Source organism: Leptinotarsa decemlineata, unplaced genomic scaffold (assembly GCF_025532065.1).
Source record: "Leptinotarsa decemlineata unplaced genomic scaffold, Ldec_3_MD MMD2_tig00026330_RagTag_RagTag, whole genome shotgun sequence".
Lineage (NCBI taxonomy): Eukaryota > Metazoa > Arthropoda > Insecta > Coleoptera > Chrysomelidae > Leptinotarsa > Leptinotarsa decemlineata.
In genome coordinates this window covers 5,764,627-5,789,150 of record NW_027412690.1, presented here as the reverse complement: position 1 = coordinate 5,789,150, position 24,524 = coordinate 5,764,627, and the positions used below count along the sequence as shown (strand labels likewise).

Genomic DNA, 24,524 nt, shown 5'->3' with positions numbered 1-24,524 from the left:
GGGACGGACTGTGGCTACCATCGTTATGAGGTCCAACTCAGTACATCTCGAACTGCACTGTTTGAGAACGGCGTTCATGTGAAATACAATTGCTGGAGATGTTTTCCCCAATGGATTCAATCTCCAGCGATTCAAAGGCAATGTGAATCATTACTTTCGCACAGGCACCGATTTAGGAGCGTCGTAGGGATTTTCCTGTAGAGCTTGTGTTTTGTCCTCAAAAAGAAATGAAAAATGACGGAGACCTCTCAAAGAATGACAGCTGTGCAAAAGTTCTTCCAATGATACACTGAAAGAAATAGTCCAAGTAAAATAATTTTTTATTGGTCACCTCTTCAAAAGGTCTTATATGGACTTCTCTTGTTCAGTGAAAAAACAATTGATCGCTCATTTACGTTGGCAAAGGTTCATTCACTCTCAAATATCATGGCGGGGATAAAATAGAAAACTAGAGAGCATATCAGTCGTGGTGACCTTCACTGTTCATATTACCGTAATAACCGGTTGATAGTTTGAATACTTCACTTATACTGTAATTTTAAACATAAAATTCGGGTTAGTGAAACGAAAAAACTTTTGGGAAGATCAGGCAGTGAATTGAATTAATGTAAGTGATAAATTATAAAGAAACGGAAATCAAACAAAGAAGCCATTGTATGACAAAACACGTGTTGTGTTTTTGTAGGACTGTTTAGTGAAAATCTCACAATGAAGTGTTTTTTGAATACGTTATGGATTTTCATCGAGTATCGGCCAATCCATCATATGAAATCAAACTGATTTTAATTTCTCGCAAATGGTTTGAATGGCTGGTTGCCTGCCTACTGTGCCGGCCGCAGGCGCTGAAGTGATTACTTTTAAGCAACGTAATGAGCACTTTAAAGCGATGATATAATCTTATTGGTTGATCTCATTTCATTTTCATATGTACTATTCGAATTCTTCATGTAGTACCATTCTTTCGTTTCGAAGGTTGTTTAAAAAACCATGTCATATGTGTTTTTCTAGCCTAATATCTTAATAAATATATTCTTTAATGTAACATACTTACTGGTATATACTGATCGATAAAGAATTTTGTACTCTACACTCTACATTGACGCTGTTGATTTAATGTTTATTCTTTGTCTCTATTCAGCTCATTACAATATGATTAACAGCAATTTTTGGCCAATTTTTCTTTATGAATTCAAATTGAACCAAAGTGCTGCCGAAATAGCCCAAAAAATTAACCAGGCATTCCACAATGATAGTGTTAATGAACGCACTATTCGACGTTGATTTGCGAAATTTCGTTTCGGAGATTTCAGCTTCAAAATGAGCTCCGAAGTGGGCATCAGCCCCTCTACGGTGTTTGATGGTTTAAAACATATTGATAAGGTCAAAAACCTCAGAAAGTGAGTGCTCTATGACTTGAACGATTGACAGAAATTGTCACGTTTTGATGTCTGTTTTTCTTTGCTTCTGCGCAACCAAAACGATCCATTTTTTATTTTGAATCAGATCGTCAGGTGTGATAACAAGTGGATTACTTACTACAGGAGACGTTCAGGACAGTGGTTGGACATCGAAGAGCTCAGACACTTCTCAAAGGCAAAAATCTGCTGAAAAAAATTATAGTTACTGTATGGTGGTCAGCAGCTGCAGTCATTCACGAGACCAAACCATCACAGCAGAGTCCTATTGTAACAAAATCGACGAAATGTATCGGGAATTGCATCAGTAGCAGCCGGCACTGGTCAACAGAAGAAGTCCTATCCTGCTCCACACGATTCACAAATGGCCGTCCAAAAATTAAACAAATTGAGCGTCGAAGTTCTGCCTCATCCACCCCACTCCCTCGACTTCTCGCCAACCAACTACCATCTTTTCGAAAACTTCGATAAGCAAAAGCGGCCTTGGTCGACTTCATCCAATCCTGAGCACCCAATTTTTATGCTGATGGAATTATTCAACTTGGGTTACATCGGTAAAAGTGCACTGATTCAAATGGCGCCTATTTTGAATGAGTTCAAAAATTATTCACTGAGGAGTACAGTTGAAATTAGACTCATAAAAATGAACAACACCTAGAACGAAAGTTCTACAAGCAACGGTCATCTAAAAATTATATCAAATACAGCGAACGGCTTGTTTAAATATCACAGGAGTCATGAGAAGAACACCAACCGCGGCAATGAAATTAATTACGGGTCTGACCCCTCTGGACCTGTACATTAAGGTGGTTGCGTTAATGGCCATGGTACGATTGCGCACGACTGGTGTTAACCTCGAAGTAGGAATGGGTCAATTGAGGCTGGGCCTATGGCGAGAAGAGCTTACTGCGCAACCTCTGCTGCAGGCAACCAGTGAGGCAATTGAACCCAGGTTTGTGTTTAATAAACCTTACAAAATACAAATAAAATAGAACACAAAGTCAGATGCTACAAATGCAATACGCATATATACAGACGGCTCAAAAACCAAAGAAGGCTCAGGATGTGAAGTGTACTCTAGATCACTAAGCCCAAGGATTAAGTGGGGAATGGGAAAAATACCAGCGTGGTCCAGACAGAACTGGCTGGTATCTCAATCACCACAAAAGAAATAGCCAGGAAAGGAATTTCTGGAAAAACATAACAATCTGCACTGACAGCAGAGAAGCCTTATTAGTCTTGAACAGACAACCTATAACCTCAGGGCTAGTACTAGAGTGTCACTAAGATTAAGCCAAGCCTTGGTAGATAATAACATTATCCTGAGGTGGGTTGAAGGGCACGACAGGAGTAAAGATAATTGCATTGCCGAGGAAGCGGCTGGCCTGAAAATTTTAGAACCCATTGGCACCTACGGCCTGATGACTTCGACAATTGCAGAACTAGTCAAATGTTACACCCATGCTCAATCCCTGAAGAGATGGGAGGATGCAATCTTACCTTGGGCGACCCTGGGAAGCTGTCGCCGAAGAAGAATCTTGCGATGGGCCTACACTCATCCTCCCTACTCTACAGATACAGATGAACAACACTTTTGAAACAACCCAATATAATAATCATTACTTGACTGTGCATGATGGAAATCACCTCCATAATATATTTATAAAATATATTTAATAGTGTTTTTCGGATACAAAACCTAATGCTATAGACATAAAAATTATCTGGCAACGCTGGCCGTATTGCTGGCTCGACTTTAAGCTTCACAAACATAAATAAAAATAAGTTATTCTACCCAGCAACTGATAATTCTAAGGCTAAGGCCGCCCCACGGATTTTTCCCGCAATCGGTGAATCGCCAAACCACAAAACCTCTCGAGACGCACACACTTTGAATAAAAACCGCGGAAGTGGCCACGATTTTCAGTTTGAATATGGATTTCAAGAAGTTGTATGTATGCTCGTACTCAGAAACAGAAAAAGAAAACGTCATAAAAATTTTTGCAAATATTGGGTCCATCCACTTACTAGCCGAAGATTTAAGAAAAGTGTCTTTCATAAAAATTATCGAGATTTCAAAAAAACATCCTGAGAAATTTTTCAGCTTCTATCGCATGTCAGTAGATAGTTTCAAAACAATTTTGTATATTGTACGTCCTACATTACATTACATGCATGAATACAATATTTCGCTTATGTATTTCACCAGAAGAGCGACGACTCTTCATGACGGTATGCCGAATAATGACAGAACCGCCCGCGGTTGCCACATCTAATATGTGTGGTCCAAAATAAGTTCTATGAACTACAAATTTTGGCGCGGTTTTTTCCCGCTAGCCATTCTGTAACAAGTTGCGGTATCAAAATCAGTCGCGGGAAAAAACCGTCAGTGCAGCTGCTTAGTTTCCTTTACTCACTAAGTCAGGCGGTTGTTATAGACATCTTAATTTTGGACAGGTTGGAGCCTGGCTCCCTTACCCTTACGACTAAGGTTCGTCAGGAAAACAAACGGGTTGAAACTGATCATGGGATGGCGGCATGAATATCAGACGCCAGTACCGCCCTTCACGGTGAACCCCTGAGTGGCTGGAGTGGGATGAGGAGATTGTTCATCCATTAACTGGGGACATGAGGGCCTCATTCGACAGAGTGTCGGGACCTTCTATATCGGGAGGGGTCGTCTACAGCATAATCTATAGCTTCCCTAACTAACAATCAGGCGGTTAAAATCCGTGGCGGTTTACCCGTAGTGCGGCCTAACCCTGAGGCGGTTCGAAGTTTGCTCGGTCAGCTGGTACACATATAGATAAGACAATATGTGTTTGCATGTGTTATTCCACATATTTATCATCTCATCTAACTATGTAATATTTTTTCAGACAAAAGATTGCATCAACAAATGTTGTCAGTTTGATTGGGCAAAGAAATCAGTCATGAAACTCAATCATCTAAAAGCGATCATTGCGATTCTGGCCGAAGATCGAATCCACATCCACGAAAAAATAAACCTCAATCTGGATGACAACTTCTTACGTGATCTTCCGAAGTTATGTTTTGGAAAATATACCAGGAGCATCAATCAAGACAAGTTGAGAGAAGGTATGCAAGAACTCATAATTGGAACAAAAAGTCTTAATGGAAATTCTTGGGTTGACAACATCATATTCAAAGCACTTGAGGTCATATTTTCAAACACAACTCAAACCGAGAGGCAACACTATTTCGAAGAGTTGATAGATTATTTTTATATGATTTTGAATGAAAAACTGCTTCAGGAGGAAATGCCTTCGCCTATTCTGTCGCTTGCCGAATACAAAAACAGAATAAATAGATTCATCCCCATTGTGAAGTTGAAACTGGCACTGAAATTGTACGATAATACACAAAAAGGTGAAAAAATTCCAGAAGGTATAATGGAGACAACAGTAGAAGAGATTTATCAGTATATTCTCTGTCCCAGATTACTAACAGAGGATTGTTATAAAATACTTAGCAAAAAACTGGGGACATTCGACTACAAGATCTTGGAGTATGCTTTGGTTTCTACAGCGCAACGACAGGGACAACTAGGTGATTACTTCAAACTAGAAATAATATTGGAAAACAGTGAACAAAACCTGCCACTTTCGTTTTTCGGCAAGTTTTTTCCAGCAGATGACAACAAAAGGGAGCTCTCATTATTAATCTACAAGAAAGAAGAATTCTTCTATGGTCACTTCATTCCAATCCTCAAACAACTTGGGCTGGGTTCCATAACAAATTTTGCTGCTGATTCATTCCTCATCAAACCAAACGATTGTATTATTTTAGAAGATCTATCTGTTTTGGAATATGCTGCTATAGATCTTCTTGTTCCTTTCAATTACGAAACACTCGCTGCTGTCATGAGAAATTTGGCAAAACTACATTCCTGTTCTCTGATATTCGAAGAAAAGCTTGGAAAAACACTTGGGAGAACCGTGCGAATTGGAGAGTATTACGCAAACTACTTCAAAGAGGTGATGTATAATCCAGATGTAGGTGAACCTGTAGTCAAATCTTCCTGTGATTTGGTTGTGAACTTCTACTTGGATAAATACCCAGATCTTATCAGGGACTTAACCATGGAAGACTTCAAAGAGAAAGTGAAATATTATTTTGGCAAAGTGTTCCAGGATGTCAAACCTTCCAAGACGTACCGGAACGTTGTGAACCATGGTGATATGTGGGGAAACAATATTTTGATTCGCACCGATAGTGAAAAAAAGTGTGTATCGAGTCTGTTGGTCGATTATCAGCTGATAAGATATTGTCCTCCGGCAATTGACATACTTTTCGTCATGCACGCGAACAGTGATAAGAGCACAAGAGATAAATATTCGTCTAGACTTCTAGACGATTACTATTCTGAAATGAAGCATATTTTGAAACAACACGGAATTGACGTCAGTGAAATCTATCCATACGAAACTTTAATGGAGTGTGTACATGAGATGAAGTCCACTGCAATTTGTATGTCACTGCTTTACAATCAGTTGTGGTTGATGCCTAAGGAGGTGATCTCTGATATTATGGGCGACATAGAAAAGTCGAAGAAGTTCTTCGATGGAGATCGGGTAGAAATTTTCGAAAAAATTTTCGATTTCGCACCTAGAAGAAGGATTAAGGAAAATATCGAGGAACTGTATGAAATTTGTTCCAGATAGAACGTTTTCACTATTGTGGAAGGGAATAAAGCCAGTTTAGCATATTATTACTATTACTCCTCACAAAATATATGTTTTGAAAATACACGGGAGATGACTAAGACTTGGTCAAAGTTTCTCTCATAGTTTCCGTATCTCTCATAGTTTCCGAGATCGAATTTGAAACACCCTGTATATACATATCACATAAACGATTATTAATGATTATTATAAAAATCTTAACAGTATATAAGCACGTATTATTTGAAACGTGGCTTGAAAATGATGATAACAATTTTGTGAATGTACATTATTAGTATCATTATTTAATTTTACGAAAGTAACAATTGGCTTATGGTAGCTATAATAAACAGTGCATTTTTTTAATATCCCCCCGTTTTATTTTTTGAACGGATTAAAGGGGAGGGGACATTAAATAAAAGCACTGTATGTACATACACAAAATAATCATTGAAAGGTTTCATTAATAAATAACCTTTCCTCACACTAATATACACACTTAATATACACAAAATTTAGGTGATGAGCTAGGCTTTATTCAAATTGAACAATGGCAATATTGAATTAGTTTAAGTTATCACTTATGTCGAGGTTCCCGAGACGCACACGTTTTTTTGCTGTCACTCGAACATATATAAATATTTTTTTTCATTCCTAATTTTTTTCGTTTTATATTATTCACGGAAAAATGTTTCTTGAAAATAAATTTCAACATTATGCTTCATACTGTCTCGTTAATATACTTTTGAATGCATTATCAATTAACCAATCAACAGTTTCAATTAATTTCATAATTTCTCCAGAACACTCGAAAATATATTTTTATGGAATGACTCGATTAGAACAATAAAAGAAGAAAATTCTAATATCTCATGAAAATTAAAATTGAATCACCCTATAAATAGTACATATGAATCACCCTGTACGAGTTTAACATTCCAGAGACATTCAAGAAACATTCATGAAAGCGGTAAATTCAAAATTCCACCTGTACCAAAATTAATTAGATTATATTATGTGAAAGGCAATCGATAGAGGTTGGTGGTTATTGTCAATAGGAATACAAATGATATCTGATAAATAAAATGAAAAGGTATTGCACTCTTTTCTGCATTTGTAGTGCAGAACATTGCGCGACCTTTTAACCGGAAGTATTATCATCAAAAATGGTTGCTAAAAGCAGTTGGTCACTTTAATTGGAGTCGCACTAAACGGTTTATATTTTCTCAATGCCTAAGTATGAAACTCAAGTTGAGTACACATTATAGTCGTTAAAAACGGGTAGTCGGTAAAGGCGAAGTCGAATACATACCTGAAGAATTTTGGTATCTAGAGAGAATACCACCGAGGTATCCTGTATTTGTGCTGTTCCCGCTGTGAGAAAACTTCCCGATCATCACCACACCACGAAAGTATTTCTATTCCGATTAAATTTGCAAATATAAAATAAAAAAAAATTCAAACAAAAACTATTTTGGCTAACTCAAGAAAATATTTCATGAATCAACAGTCATCACAGAACAATCGTGCACAGAAACAAAGAACAAAGATTTTGAAAGAGTGTGTGTAAAAATTTGCTCTGAACCGTTCGAGAGAAACATAAGACAATGTTTTTAACATAAGTCACGATTTCCTTGATATAAGTAGAGTTAGTTTTTGGTCGTTTTTGTTCGAATCATTTCCTGTTCTATATTTATTAAACCATTTTTACACTTTACCCAGTGTCACTTGTATCTTTTTAGCATTTATTCACAGGTCTGTTTCTTGGTAAGTGTATGGCATCAGAATCTGAATCCACCTGAGGTGTTGAGAAAAATCTCTATACTGAGTGTTGTATAGGATTTAAACTCAACAAAAGAGTCTTGCCGAGTAAATTCATTTCGAAATCAATATCAATATTGTGATAATCACAAATATTGAATTATAGAATCAACATTTTGATAATAATAATAATAATAATACTGAATTAAATAACAATCATAAACATTACATTCATAAATCCCATAATCTCATCTCTCAGCATGGTTTTTTCCCAGGTAGGTCAACGGAAAGTGCATTTTATGCTTTTTTCAAGTCTGTTTATGACTCACTTGATGAAGGGAAGTATGTTGGTGTTTTTTTCTTGGACCTATTGAAAGCTTTTGACATTATTGACCCCGATATTGTTTGCAGTAAACTATATGCAATGGGTTTCAGAGGTATCTTTCTACAGTAGCTCAGTTACTCTCAATCGTATGGCATAGACCTAGGAGTTCCTCAAGGCTTCATTTTGGAACCACTAATTTTTTTACTATATATCAATGATATGCCGAATTATATAAGCACAAATTGTATTGTCTTATATGTGGATGATACAACTTCAGCAATTGATGCTGATAGCTCCGAAGAACTTCAAGAAAAGCTTGTCGTTCGAATTCACAACCTGGTGTAGAAAAAAATCATTAGTTGTGAATTCAAGCAAAACAGCGGTGATGCATTTTTACTATAGAACGATTAAAAAAATTAGACCACTTGTGGTCGGGGTACGAAAAGAGATTATTGCATCATCAGACAAAACCAAATTTCTTGGTACGGTCAAAGATAACAACATGTCGTTGGAGTCAAGTATAGCTCAAGTGAATAAAAAAGTCAATTCGGGGTACTATGCTATTAGACAATTGAGATCGGTATTCAACAAAAAACAGCTCCTAAATGTTTATTTTGCCCTTATATACTGTCACATCTCATATAATATCGCTGTGTGGGGTTGCTCCTCCAAGCTTCATAGAATATTTGTGTCCCAGAAAAGGGTTATACGACTAATATCCAAATTAGAGTGCCGAGAGTCTTGAAAATGGAATTATCTGTGTACCATGTATATATATTAACAAGTGCATACTAGTATTCAAGAAATATTCACACGATCACCATCGAAATTCTGAAATTCATTCGTACCCAACGAGAGATGGTAATTTGATAAGGCTTTAAAAATACTCTACATCGTTTTTAGAAAAGTGTCCATCTTTCACAGGTGCAAAGTTTTTCAATAATCTTCCTGTAAATATAAGAAATGAAAAAAAAATTATATTTTCAAAGTCAAACTGAAAGAGTTCTTGATTAACGGTTGCTTTTACAGTACAGCAGAATATTTGAGTCAATATGAGGACTGATAATATAAGAGTTGATAATGAAATATGCTTTGTAAAATATTCTATCTGTATATTTGTATGTCATATATATGTAAATGTGTGTTTGTGCATATATGTATGTTTTTTATTTTCCATGTGACGTATCCTATATCATTTTGTGATCTTGAAGGATTTAATAAACATTATTATTAACATTATGCTTCATCCATTCTCGTTAATATACTTTTCAATGTATTATCAATGACGGAATCAAAAATTTCAATTCATTTCCTAATTTCTCCAGATCATTTCGGTATTCTTCACGTGATCAACGAAAGACATTTAATGGAATCACTTTGTTTTAATTATCCCGATTTCGAATAAACACATGCTGAGAGCCAGAAAGTGTTGGTCTAAGGTAAGTAGTACACGCAGTACTGGCTTTCGAACAGTACCAATTAGCGACCACCCATGTTGAAATGGCCAATAGGCGTCGGTGATAGGCGAAGGTGAACCGTTTTCGAAGATCGTATCAGTGGTGTAACCATTCAAGATTATAGAGAAACAGTGTCGATAGAGGAGAGTTATGGGCGGGCCCACATTTTGGCAATTTAAGGGTCATTTCGGACATTACAGAATCACTTCCATTATACGAGGTTGTATTGAGAACAATTCTCACCCTACTACAGAAGATTTTTTTTAATTTGCAACGACTTAGACCAAAACAACATCTTGCTCTTGCTATCACTTCCTCGACAGGAAGAAATTACCACCTTTCAGGATGTTTTTCAGTTGATGAGAAAATATTCAATAGTCAGACGAGGCTAGATCTTGTGAATGAGGAGGGTGTTCAAGTAAATCGAACCCTGAATCACGAATTGCCTGAATGGCAATATGTTATTTTCGTGTCACAAAAACAAAACACTTTCGGACAAGGTTTTTTGTCTTCTCTACATGATTTTTTGTCGTAGACTGGTCGTTTTTTTTTAGGAAAATCAATCGTTTTCCCTGACAATCACAAAAAACTTCCGAAAACTTCTTCAGTAAATTTTTGAACTTGCAGTTTTTTACGCCTTGAAAAACCAGAATGTCTCCATTCCTTCGCTAGCGACTTCATTTCTGGGTACTAGAAACATATCAAAGACTCATCAACATTAACATCGCGGCTTGAGAAGTTAGCACCTGTTCAAAACCGAGTACACATCGAACGCGATGGTTTCATTCTTGCAGGCTTTTGGGATTCTAACATTTAAGGTTAGGTCAGGTTAGGTCCAAAGCGACCTTCTACCGCAAGGGTTATTGTGGCTGACACCTATTCACACTCGACCAAATGAATCCAGCTTCTTTACGAACGCGATTGGTTTGTATGGTGAGTGGTCTTTCAGGTCAGTCTTTGATATTCCAGGCAATCATAGTTTCACATGATGTTCGCGTCTCCAATCAGGCGGATGGCTCTTTTCTGGATGGAATCCATCAACTTCAGGGTATGAATGGCGGCAGAGCTCCATACATGAGAACAAAATATGAAAGGAGGTCTGATATCAGCTTTATAAAGCATCAAAAGTTATTGAGGTATATATGATAGTGTGTATAGCGACATGATTGTGCCAAGACATATGGTTGTCCATTTTAACCCCAACAAACTTATTGAACCTGGGTAGGCTTAGGCAAAATCAGTATTTGATATTATTCCCTTCTTGATTATTATTATATTTTCTGCACAAGAATGCTTACCTACTGAAGAAAAATAATTGGTGAGGTCAATAGGAGTCTTGTTGCTCAACCCTTGTACGTTTGACCTATAACCTGTTACGCAAATGACCAACTGACGTCAGCGGGAGATAGAAGAGCCGATTACGAATGCCATGAATAAACCGTTCCATGATGAATAATGAAAGATAGCTATCACTTTATTGGTAATAATCAGGCCAATCGGGCACTTCTGTAATTATCAATAAATCTATACTTCACAATGGTATTTGCACAGTGGCTGAAATGCCAGTGATAGATGGTGATGGCGACTAAAATAATTGAAGTGCGGTCAGATTCATCATCCATTTCCAGCCATTATTCTAATTGCGGTTGGAAATAGATACAGGGTGGCTGAATGTTTCAATGTGGTCATCTATTTAGTGTGACCAGTAAAGACCGCATTATGTAGAATTTTTATAGTTTTTTTTCATAATTTGTTAAGTTATACGCACTTGTTGAAACTTTTGTTGTACTACCAGGATATGAGCATATCATTTTTATACAAGGTGTCATCAGACTTGAGGCGCCCTCCACATTCAAATCATCAAATGAGGGCTTGCGTTTTTGTAGCAAGTTTTTGATAAGTGATGCTCATATAATATTGTTGATTTTTTTTCGATAATACGATACCTGTAGATTATCAAATGAATTACTTTTCATAACGACACCGATGATCATCCCTAATGGGAGCAATTCTGACTTTCTTCATAAACCAAAGTTCATTCCCAAAAACTTCCAAGTACCTGTAATGTGTTGATATCACAAACCTTTGAAATTTCCAGTGAGGTTTTGTCACATCGTACAACGTCCAAAAAAGGCATCCATAAAAAATACGCGTTATTGTTCAAACTGTACATAAATGTATCACCCAATTCAGAGCTCATATGACATTACTTAGTGAAATTGCATATTCCAGAAAATAATACCAGAACAACCGGAACTGGTATTCTTAATTTTTGTGCATTTTCCAAACAATATTCAAAATTTTCAGACTAAGACTTCATTGCTGGAATCAGTTGTCCTTAAATGACAAACCTCAGTATGAGTAAGCATAGGATCTAGAGATCAATTTTTTCTTGTTGAAGATGAACAGTGGTCTCCAGGTAGTCTTTTGTAAAGCTCAGCTTCGACATTTTCCATTTTTGAGCTTTGGTTCTCTCTAGTTGCCTTGCAGTTGGAGCTTGACATTATAACAGTCCGCTGTTGGAACCTTTGTTTACTTAGAAAAGGTAATTATTTAATAGTATCAGAATCTCATAGATGTTTACTCTTGCTCAGGCTTGTCTTTGATGGACAATTGAGTGCAGCAAAGCATTTGTGGTTGAGTCTAATATCATTCGATCACGAATGCTTTATTATCGAGCTTCGAAGCATCGAAAAATATTGGGGAATATGAATTGGTGTTTGAGAAAAGTGCGATGATGTTGTTTATGTTCTGTGAATGGATTATTCTTTTTAAATTTGTAGTACATACAAAGTTCTTGAGAAATTTTGAATACCAGTAAGAGCCGATACCTAAAATCACTTCTATAGTATCTTCGAAAGTGAGAACTTGTTGAAACTCTCAGTTCCAGAAATAAGCATCTTTTCTCATATGAGCTTTGTATCAGGAGAGATACATTCATTTAGTTGTTTCTAATAAATATAAACCAGTCGCTTCGCTATCAGTGACATTGAAACTCATGAAGAAAACCACCATATCCTTAAATATTTGGAGGGCTTCAACATCTTGAACGATCATCTTCGATATGGCTTTCGGAAACAAAGATCAATAGGCGACCTTCTATCGTATTCTATAATTTTTGGAATAATGCAATTGGCAAACATGGAGAGTCAAAAGCTGTTTTATTTGATATTACTAAGGCCTTTGACCGTATGGCATGAGGGTTTGCTGACCAAACTTTGATGCTATGGCTTGTCGGATCATTTTTGAGTATGGCTCTCCAGATTCCTCAAAGAACGTATCGTGTAAGTGGCGATCGATGGATATCTCTCGAATACTTTTACCATCAACGCTGGTGTTCCACAGGGATGCATATTGTTTTTAACCCCTTTTTTTTTGTTTATCAACGACTAATTATAAAAAGTCAAAAATCAAATATATTGCTTTGATGACGACAGCACACTTGTCTTATCATGTGTGTCACATGACAGTCTCTTGAAAAAACTAAACTATTATGATGTTAGAGGAATTCCCTTGAAACTCATTAGTTTTTTCTTTCCAATAGAAACCAATGCGTTTCAGTGGACGGTAAAACATCAGACTTTCAGGTTGTTGGTCATGGAGTACCACAAGGTTCGATTTTGGGCCCCCTTCTCTTTGTCATTTATAATAATGACCTCAGCTGCTTTATGTCACTTTATAGGTAAGTTCTCTTTGCAGACGACTCAACGTTTATTATTTCTGAGGAAGACAACGTAAACTTGGATGCTTTACTCGACTGCGCCACTAACAAGGCAAAACAAATTGAAATTAAATAGTAATAAAACACAAATAATGCAAATATCAGCAAATAACCAATCAACTGTTAATCAAAAAACAAAAAGCGTTAAACTGCTTGGATTAGTGCTGGACTACAGACTAAACTGGCAGACACATCAATTAGTTAAAAAACTATCTAGTTCCTTATTTATTTTACGACAATTGAAAACAATAACTAATTTTACAACTTTTGAAACCACGTATTTTTCACTGTTTCACTCTCACATTAGCTATGGCATTACTCTCTGGGGTAATTCCTCCCATGTGATAACAATTTTTAAAATGCAGAAGAAGGCAATAAGGGTACTTGCCGGAGTTGGTTTTAGAGATCACTGTCAAGAGTTTTTTATAAAATTAAAAATTATGCCTTTACCATGTTTGTTTTGATTTCACACTTTAATTGAAATTCATAGAAGTCAGTCGGTGTTGCCGAGAAATTCGGATGTACAGAGCTACAACACTCGCAATGCTCACCTTATCCGAAGCAACCGTTTTCGACTAAATATTTCACAGTCGAACTCATTAAACTATGAGCTTTCCAACACATTGCCATCAAATGTAAATAAATTGAGTATTAATGCTTTTAAAAAATAATTAAAAAAGTATCTCCTTAAATATTGTTTTAACACTGTTGAAGATTACATTGCACATTGCCGCATCTCTGCGGCAATGTGCAATGTAATCTTAAACAATTCTTAAATTCCTGTTTTTACTGCATTTGCTGTCAAATTTTATATACATTTTTTTATTGGACTTTCTTTTTTGACGTGCTACAAACAAACATATTGTAAAGTAGTTAAATAAAATCTATCTATCTATATATCTATCTATCTATCATTCCATTTGGATTCCAGGACATTGGCTGCGGATTCACATCTTCACCGGCAGCAGGTGGTTGCATATCTTAATAAGGATCTAGAGGTGATTTCGAAAATGGGTGAGAGTAACCAATGCCACAAAAACCTAGGCATCGGTTCTCTCTGGATATAATAATGTCAAGACAAACAATTCCTCTTTCTGCTTTGATAAATTTGTTGAGGTTAAAAATGGACACTAATATGTCTTGGCACAATCATGTCGCTGAAATTGCAAAAGCTGATCTCAAAAGCTTGGAACACTGTTCTGAACCAGAAAACCGTACACACCTCAGCAATTTTTGATGCTTTATATAGCTCAGATCAGACCTACTCTGGAGTATTGTTGTCATGTATGGAGCTTCACCCCTAAGCATACACTGACGCTGTTGGATTCCATCCAGAAAAGAGCTATCTGCCTGATTAGAGACACTAACATCATTTGTAACCTTGATAGTTTGGAACATCGAAGAAAAGTCAAAGATTTGTCACTCTTTTATAGATACTTTCACGGAGGTGTTCAAGTGACTTTTCAAGTTATATTTGATTTCACCAAGAGCGGTACATATCAGAAATATGCGATAGACTGTGACTTCTTATCGTTTTTAGGTTCAACTCAGTGAACTTCGAACTCCAGCGATTCAAATCTAACGTGAATCGCTACTCCCGAACAAGCACCGCTCTCAGATCGCCTTAAGGAGTTTCCTGTAGTGCTTGTGTTTTGTTCTTGAAAAGGGCGGAAAAGGAGGGTTGAATATAAAAGTTTTTGGAAATGAGACGATGTGGAAAACCTAAATGGAAATATTGAAGGTTTTGATATCAACACATTCAAAGTACTTTGTGATTTTTGGGAAAAAAACTCTGGCACATTAAGAAATAAAGAATTTCTTCCATTGGAGTGATTAACAGAGCCATAATGACAAAAAAAATAATTAATTTGATAATGATCAAATCACCAAAACTTTGATTTTACGGTATCACTTGAGCAAATATTCGAATTTGAATAGCTCTTTCTATGAATGTATAAACGTAAATGTAAATCAACGCCTCTTTTGAAGTTCGCATTCAAAAAGAAATTCTCTAGAACAGTTTCAAAATTGTATAATTCAGATTTTCTTGAAAAAAGCCAGCTTTATTTTGTGACGATTCGATTCTTTGTTTTGACATAAAGATATATTCTAACATGACAGATTATTATTATAACTTCTATTGTATCTATTTCAATAAATAATAGAATACAAAATTAAAACACCAACCACTGAAAAATAAATACCGAATGCCACTTGTTAACATAAAAACCGATCCCGAACTCGTCTATTTTCTTGATTATCCCTTCTCATTGTATAATTTCCTAGTCTTCAACTATAATTGGCGAAAAGAGTCATGTCGATAAACAAAAGGATCCACTTCTAGGTGGTCTGAATCCATTTTCAGGAATCACGCAACGATCTACTTGGGGGTTCGCCGTCAGTCAGTGGCTTGTCATTCCTTTTAATCACACACTGTGGTTTTAATTTATGGATGAGCTCCTGGTGTGATGATTTAGATACAATGGAACGAGGTCCACACACACTGCATACGCCGAGTTGATAAACAGATTGGACAGTTCATGAATGAAATAGTCCAGTCTGGAGGAGATGTATTACATCTTTATTAAGTAACTTACTCTTTAAAGAAAAAGAAAATATGTTACTACTAGTGTTGGTTTAATGGCTGGAAAGTTATTCTTCTCTTCTAATGGAAATAACGTATATTGTTTTGGTCATTCAGATATACGGTTGGCTAGTATATCGTCTACGAGCAGATGGAGCGATGACAATTATATTGCTTGTCGTTCGCTACAGCTTTGTTCGAGGAATGATACTCTGAAAGAAATTCGATTTTTAATTATGGAAGATCATCGACTTCATGTTGATGTAGGACATTACCTTGCACTGACGAGTGGCCAAACAGCCCGAAACCGGTCTGCAAGTGTGTTTCAATAATTGAAAATCGATTCCGGCAGTTGCATCGCCATCGTTGATGGTGGTTGTTGAGTTGATGATTGTTGATGTTGACTTTTGTTATATATATTTTTTTCGAGTTTCTTGTAGAATATATGAATGTTCCTTTCGAAACAGTGTTTATAAGTTCTATTTATCCTAGAAAATTTTTCGAAGAATTGGAAACCGATTCCGCTCTGTTATAGAAACGGTTTATTATAGCTTTTTTGATACCTGCATGATAGTTTGAAGCAGAACACAGACTTCTATCAGAATACCGACAAATGGTGACGAATGTATACCAAAAGGACTTCATATGGCCACCCCCCAATGTCAAAAATGCCAGTTGATACCTTCAACACCACATGTTGAATTTCCCTTGACTTCTGTTGAAAGAAGTTATGAATATCGTGTAGAATTAAAAAATGGTGTCTATGAATGTGTAATCTTTTTCTGATGACGAAACTAGCTGACTGAAGTGACAAACAAGATGGATATTTTCACTGAACTTATTTGAAACTTCTCACCTTTCATGATTCCACTGTTGTTCAATATTTGAAGAGAATGTCATTCAACGAGAAAATTATATTGGTTTTTATAAAGGGAGGTTAGCCATTATAACATATGCAAAAAGTTCTTCATCACAATTCAATCTTTTTCAGAGAGAGAGACAATGTAAATGCAACGAAAGAAGTGAAAATGCTCAAATTGAAAGGAAGGATTAGAAGAATCTAGCTATCTGTTTTCCTATTTATATGCAAGAAAGTGAGACACTTTTGAAGAAAATCAACTCTCAATCAGTGTTTCTCAATCTGTGGGTCGCGACCCCTACGGGGGTCGCCAAGCCTTACTCGCCGGCTGAAATAAAAAGGCAAGGTTCTAATACTACAATAAAAACACAATTTTAGTTTGGTTTGAAGGATGGGCCTGTTTATTTTTCAAAAGTTTATCAAAACGTGGTGCTATTTTTGAAACGTTAATAAATCATTTTCTAATTCCAGTCTATTTCTTTTTTGGATTTTGCAGAAAATGTCAGTTCACATAAATATGAAGTGGCGAAAGGCACTTCAGTAGGCACTTTGCGAATGACATTCCATTTCAAGCATGCCATCAGGAGCTAAATCTAGAAGACATTCTCTCATATGTGTGGTGACATCAGCCAGATCTAGTAACTCGTCCAAACAAGGGTTCAAAATCCATCTTTAAGTATGTCATAAGTTTCTCTTGTGAATTATGCAAGCTCTGTATCATGCAAGGAATATGAGGCCTTACTACAAGATTTTGGAAGTTCTTGTTCAAATTATTAAGGTGGATGAAAAGATCTGCCAAAAATGCCAATTCCCAAGAGCCAAATAGGGTCAGAAAAACGATTAGCATATCTTACAAGAACATTAACAATTCATCACTCCTTTCTATAACTCTTGTCAATAAGTTTCCTTTGGATAGCCACCTGACCTCTATGTGATGAAGGAGATTTTGATAAAGCGAGCCCATATCTTCACAAACGATTTTGAATATTCGGATTCGCAAGGCTTCACCTCCTTGATCACGTCATTAACATCAGAAGGTACTATCTTAGCAGCTAGAGCCTTTCGATGAAGAAAATAGTGTGTCCAAAATACGTTTGGCATTATCGATTTTAATTTCGAAATGAGTCCGCTATTTTTGCCAATCATAGCTTTAGCGCCATCACTACAAATTGCGATACATTTTTCCAATCAATGTCATAGTCGCAAGTGCTTTCTTAAAACATATCTTACAAACACTGGTACAGAGCACTTTTTTCTTAAGTATTTATTAATTACTCTCATCACAAGGTCTGTAGCTGAAGTTTTATTGACACACAATATTCAATTAATTTTTCTCTTTCCATTGAAATCTGAACGTTCAGATTTGGGAAATTAAATAAAAACTGTGATTTCCAATAAGGATCAATGTTGAAGATAATTTTTTCAAAATATTTATATCATTTTTCCAGTTCTCAGTAGGCTTCTAAAATCTTGACTGGTTAATTACGATATAATCATTTACCAATATGCCAAGTTTCATTAAATTCTGCACGCTAATTAAAACCGATAGTACTACCTTAAGTTGCGCGTAGCCTTACCAACTTACCTCGTATTTACTTTAAAAACTCTCCCGGCTTCTTGCAGAGTGTAGATCTGAATGATAGATAAATTTACCAAAATAGAAAAAATCATTAACGAAGTCTTTTGATTAAATTAAATTATTTCTTTGTCTTTCTATGACATAAGAGGGTCGCCAGAATTTTTCAACTTGTAAAGGGGTCGCGAAATTAAAAAGAATGAGAAACACTGCTTTAAAGACATATGTCAAATGAATTAAACGAAAACTTCAAGAACATCGAAAGACCGTATTACTTCACAAAGAAGTGATTGTTGATTAGCTCCTCATAGATGTGCCATGAACAAACCTGTTAACACAACTGGACATGGTATGGATTTCAATAATATAACCATTTTGTCAAAAAAGTTATTCGGTAAAAATGTTGTTTTACGAGATGACTTTCAATGGTTCGAAGTGAGTGGGTCTATTCGACCCTCCTCCGCAACCGGCAAGGGTTTATTGTGGCTCACACCTATTCACACTCAACCAAATGAACCCAGCTTCTCAACGAAACCGATTAATGTGTATGGTGAGTGGTCTTTCAGATCAGATGGTAAGAGTACGGCTCTGTCGAACTCTGAGAAGCTGATTCGGTCCCCAGCGAGGCAGGCACAAAGTATGTGCTGTTCTGTTTCATAATTTTCCAAACAGAGGCGACACACACTGTCTGCCGAGAGTCCGAGCTTCTGCGTATGACGATTCAAATGACAGTGACCGGTGATGACGGTCACTGTCTGTTAGACATCGTAGTTCATCCCTACTGCAGTCCAACAACTGTTTGGTATCAAGCTTCGATGGGTGAATAAACGCCTTGGAGTGAGCCAGTCCTGAAAGATTCTACCAGAAGTCCTTGAATCTTATTGCCATCCAGGTGTTCAGTGTTTGTTTGGCAAAGCCTAAAGCGATCCAACGACAGGTTCTGGTCCGATGAAGTTGCTTGCAGCCCCCTCCTTCGCAAAGGAGTCAGCATACCCATAACCTTCCAGGCCAGTGTGACCAGTAATCCAGACCAGAGACAATCTGTTGAGTATTCCTATCAAGAAGAGTCGTTTTTGGCAATTTGCTACCAATTTAGACGTTGCTCGATAGCAGCCAAAAGTTTCCAAAGCCGCTTGACTGTCCGAATATTTTTACTGACTTGTGTACGAGGTTGGATTCTTCCAATTTCTCCTCACCCAATTCAATAGCATAAATATCCGCTTAAAATACAGTGGCATATGTTCCTAGGCAGGTTGATATCTTTATCCTGGAAACACTTGCACCAGAACCGAAAGGTGTTTTTGATTTATCTGTGAACCAATAACTATATGCTCTTAATATTCCCTTTTTCCGGAGGATTCAGTCCTCTCTACTTGGAAACAGCACTTCATAAGGCAGTTTGTAGTTGACAGTTGGAGGCATAAAGTCAGAGGTCATTTCCAGAATGCTGTAACTTCCAGTGTCAACCAATGGTCTGTTGCACCCTGCATTAAATACGAATTGGTAGAGGATTTCGTATTTTGCCTCAACAAATTTGCAAATATAAAATCCACTTAATTGAAAATAACAATCAACTATCATTTTTGGTTTACGAGTTATCAAAATGTCGATAAGGAACTAGAGTTTGATGTACATAGAAAGAATACGAGTACTTTCAGGTATTTCCCTGACAGCTTCCATCACTGCCCATAACAGAAAATGGCGGGACTACAATTTCTTGTTCAAAGACTGCTCACATTTTCCTTAAAAAAAGGGTATGAGATTGAGAAAAAAGTTGTTAGGGAGGTGTCTCAAAGCAACGTGTATGCATCAAACATAGTGGATGAATCAATAAGAAAACAAAAATTCAGGGAGTATCTTCGTAATGTCTCGACTTTTCAACAAGAGGAAGATTCAAAATTCATAGTGCTTCCATATGAATTTAAATATACCGAGGTTGGTCCGAACATTCCAAAAATTCAATATCAGAGTGGCTTTCAACACTGCAAGTACACTTTAACAAGTGTTAGGCAGTCCAAAAGACAAGACGTTGGAAAAAGAAAAGTCTGGGACTTACGAAGTAAGCGATGATTGTGATAGAAAATATGTTGGTCAAATCAAATGGACTATATTAGCTCGATACAAGGATCAAATTTCGCATATTCGGTTTCTTAGACCGGAGAAATCTAGTGTCGCTCAACATGACATAGAGAACGACCACAGAATAAGTGAGATGTGTTCAAAATTATTGAGACCAGTACATAACAAAATCTTTCTGGATGCCGTCGGAAACTTGGGAATCAAAAAATGTGGAATGAGTTCTATGAATAACGACAAGGGTCCTATTTCAAACAGTCCTTCGTTTGTTTGGTCTTATACGTAATAATTCTCAATTGAAAACAGATAAATATAAGAGAAAAAAAGTAGGGGATAGTCACCTACATAGAGGAAATACACAACAAATTTGAGCTATTTAGATTAGCATAAGAACAATAACAGGTAGTAGTTAGCTACTACTAACCGGTAGTATTTAGGTACTACTAACAGGTGGTAGTCAGGCCACTGGCATGTAAAATCACTAACATAGTAGTAAAATTCAGTCATGATGATCTTCTGAGGACGCAAACTTGGTTATCGAAACGCGCGTCGAGAGACCGTATTTTTGTTCTGGTGTTGGGAAAGTGTTTTCAATGGATTCATTTTACGGCAGAAGTTCCAGTACGAACTATCAAGTAAGTTTAATGTTCCTTTAGTATTTCGAAAATCTCCAAATGTCATTTTTTTTCTTTTTCTCGATAATTTTGTACATCTTTATGTTTGAGAAATAGAATCGGTTGAAATACATGTGTCAGCAAAGTCATTGGAAACAATTTTTCTCTTTATTGTTCTCTTTATTGTTGTCACTATGTTATTATGATACTACTGATGTTACTTTATTTGCGATACTCTTCATTGTTTTTGACTATTGAATGTTTAGTTTGTAGTTTGGTCAGTCGGTAGCCAAGCGGTTCGGCATGGGTGCTTTGTTCACTCACTCGAATTGACTGCCGTGTTGGTCGGTGGTTCAAGCCCTAGTCTGAACGATCGATCTTCACTTGCTACCGTCCAACCCGTGTTAGGAATCACACGTTAAAAGGTAAGACCTCGTTAATCCTTAGCTCGCACAGGTTTCGACTTCTGAGGGTTGTCGTTCGTAGGGGTGCGACAGCTGCTTAACGGAAAAACAGATTTTAAACAGATTTTTTTTAAACAGACTAGATAATCCTCAGCTCGACTTATGAGGGTTGTGGTACTTAAATGAACCTCAGCTGGTTAACGGAAAAGTAGATTTCACCATATTTTTATAAAACAACTCTAATGAAAAAAAGAACCAAGGCTAGTTCTTTGCGGCAAACTACGCGTCATTTACCCCATTTCATCCATCTCAACAACTTCCACGCATTTAACCGTGAAACGATCCACACAAGACACTAAAAGACCGGGATCTCAGAACCAGTCCCTGTTTTTTGATAATTCCACGAGAATTCTCATCACTGGAATACATAACGTTCAATGCACCATTCACGCGGATGTAGTTTTTTATCTCCTTTTCCCGAGACCGTAATTTTTGGGTCTTTTATAAGAATGGACAGATTTTACGCTCGGTGAGATGAAGAAAATGTTACATCTTGTTGTCTGGTCCTCTATAATACGCTCTCGAATGGGAGACCAATGTAATGGAATAGAAAGAATTAGGACCTCTGATCAGAGACGGACTTTTTTTAAAAGTAGATTAGTTCGATGTACGTGACATTGAATTGTGGATAACTATTCATCTGATGTTTGAGATTCCACGAAATTCGTTATTTCGGTTCTGAAGAAAATGATAAGGTAGTAATGTAAGATTAGCTGGAAAATACGTGAGTATTATTCAGTGTTCACGTATGCAAAGGGAGTTTTTGACAAAACGGAAGGAGGAGTATCGGAAAAAGCAAGTAGAAATAGTCGACAAATATTACAGCATAGTTAATCAAAAATAAATCTGAAACAAACTCTTTTTCCAAATACCAAAACTACAATACTCTACTCGACGTTCGTTAAAAGGTAAGACCTCGTTAATCCTTAGCTCGCACAAGTTTCGACTTCTGAGGGTTGTCCACAGCGACAGCTAGTTAACGAAAAAACAGATTTTAAACAGATTTTTTTAAATAAACAGATTCAGGAGATGAAGAAAATCAATTCCTAACTCTGAACTTGTCTCTATTTATATCTAACACGGTACACTTTTACTCTCACTTTCCGATACATATCAAAGATATGTAATTTCTCGTGAAAGTTTTAGATAATTTAAAGAGAGTGATTCATAAAAAATAAAAAGTATTGGGCTGTTTTGAATGGAACTTTTTTCCTTTACAATAAAACACAAGCACCACAGTAAAATCATTGAAGCGCTCTAAAAGCTGTGCTTGTAGGATAGTAGCGATTCACATCGCATTTGAATATCTAGAGATTAAATCAATTTGGAAAAACGTGTACTGAGTTGAACCTCAAAATGATGAGCAGCCACAGTCCGTCGCGTATTTCTGATATATATCGCTATTGGTGCAGCAGCTTCAGGCTATTCTTAGGGGCGGAGCTTGATACATGAAAACAATACTCCAAAGAAGGACTGATCTGAGCTTTATAAAGTATCAAAAGTTGCTGAGGTGTGTACAGTTTTCTGGTTCCGAATAGATATCTGAGATTTTGAGGTGCAGCCTTTGCAGTTCCAGCGACATGATTGTGCCAAGACATATTGTCCATTTCAACCTCCAATAAACTTATCGGAGCAGAAAGCGAAATTGTCTGTCCTAACATTATTATATCCAGTTCGGATACAATAATATCAGGAGAAAACCGATGCTTGGGTTTTTGTGGCATTGAATTGAACCTGGTTACTTTCATCCCAAATAGAAATCACTCCTAGATCCTCATTAAGATATGCAACATTCTGCTGCCGGTGAAGATGTACATCCGCAGCCGAATGGAATGACGAGACTAGTGTGCTGTCGTCAGCAAAGCAATATATTGGATTCTTGGTTTGTTCCACTAAGTCGTTGATATACAATGAAATATGTACCCCTGGGGAACACCAGCATTGATGGTAGGAGTATTCGACAAATATCCATCGACGGCCACTTGCACGCATTTTATTTCAGGAAACTGGAGAGCCGTACACAAAAATGATCCGACAAGCCGTAGCATCGAAGTTTGGCCAGCAACCCCTCATGCAACACTCGGTCAAAAGGCTCAGAAATATCAATTGCAACAGCTCTTGACTCTTCATGTTTCTCGATTGCGTTATTCCAAATATGGGTGACATCGATAGAAGGTGGCCTGTTGATCTTTGTTTTCGAAAGCCATACTGATGACCGCTCAACATGTTGAAGTATTTCAAATATTTTGTTAGTTTTCATAGTTCTCATGCCACACTTCGTTATTTTCAGACTTTAAAAAGCACAAAAAGTTCAAAATTTATGTTAACGTCTAATATATGGAATATGAAGACGCGAAAGAATCACCCATAAGTTGCACGGAGTTGGTTGGCTGAATATGGAAAATAGGAGAACTACACATTGTGGCTGTCTTTTTTATAATATAATTTGTATAGGGGAGACTGGGGCAAGATGAAATAGCTAGGACAAAACTCGTTAAACAAGGAAAATTAAACTATTTAATAACATTCTTCAACAAAAGAGGTAACCATTATACATTTCTCTCTCATAATTAAACGTTGTAGCATGCAAAATCACAGAACTTTTTTTGGCAAATAATGAAAAAATAAACTCGGCAAATTTCCCGTTTTGCCCCATAACTGGGGTAAGATGGGAAACGCTGTGGGACAAAACGAGTACGCTTTTTAATCGGGTAGACAGCGTTCACAAATGTGTGTCTCTTGATCTTCCCCATCTACTCCGGCACATGAATTATGCGCCCAACCGTGGCACACGCCGCAGATGACCCAACCTTCGGTTGAATCTGAGTATAAGTACCCACAATAGATGCAAGCACAGTCATCATCCTCTTCTTGGGATGAACTATCTTCCGATTCAGTTTCTTTTTTACACCTTTTGGTTTGACGCTTTTTCTGCAGGTTTTCCTTGTCATTTGTATTTTTAATCTTCTTTGCAGTCTTTTTTCCAG

At 36.8% G+C, this 24,524-nt stretch overlaps 2 protein-coding genes across 2 annotated transcripts in view; one reads left to right on the top strand and one right to left on the bottom strand.

The window, feature by feature from the left end:
• The window catches only part of LOC111517305 (uncharacterized), a 633,122-nt gene that overhangs the window by 183,454 nt on the left and 425,144 nt on the right, over positions 1 to 24,524 (bottom strand).
• Positions 440 to 8,309, top strand: LOC111517413 (uncharacterized). The gene is made up of 2 exons (XM_023173570.2): positions 440 to 607; positions 4,295 to 8,309. The coding sequence occupies exon 2, from the start codon at positions 4,349 to 4,351 to the stop codon at positions 6,098 to 6,100; it is 1,752 nt and encodes a 583-aa protein (XP_023029338.2). The 5' UTR covers positions 440 to 607; positions 4,295 to 4,348; the 3' UTR covers positions 6,101 to 8,309.

What these genes read in the sequence shown, in the direction of transcription:
- LOC111517413 (XM_023173570.2), top strand. Translation starts at nt 4,349, where the DNA reads ATGAAACTCAATCATCTAAAAGCGATCATTGCGATTCTGGCCGAAGAT.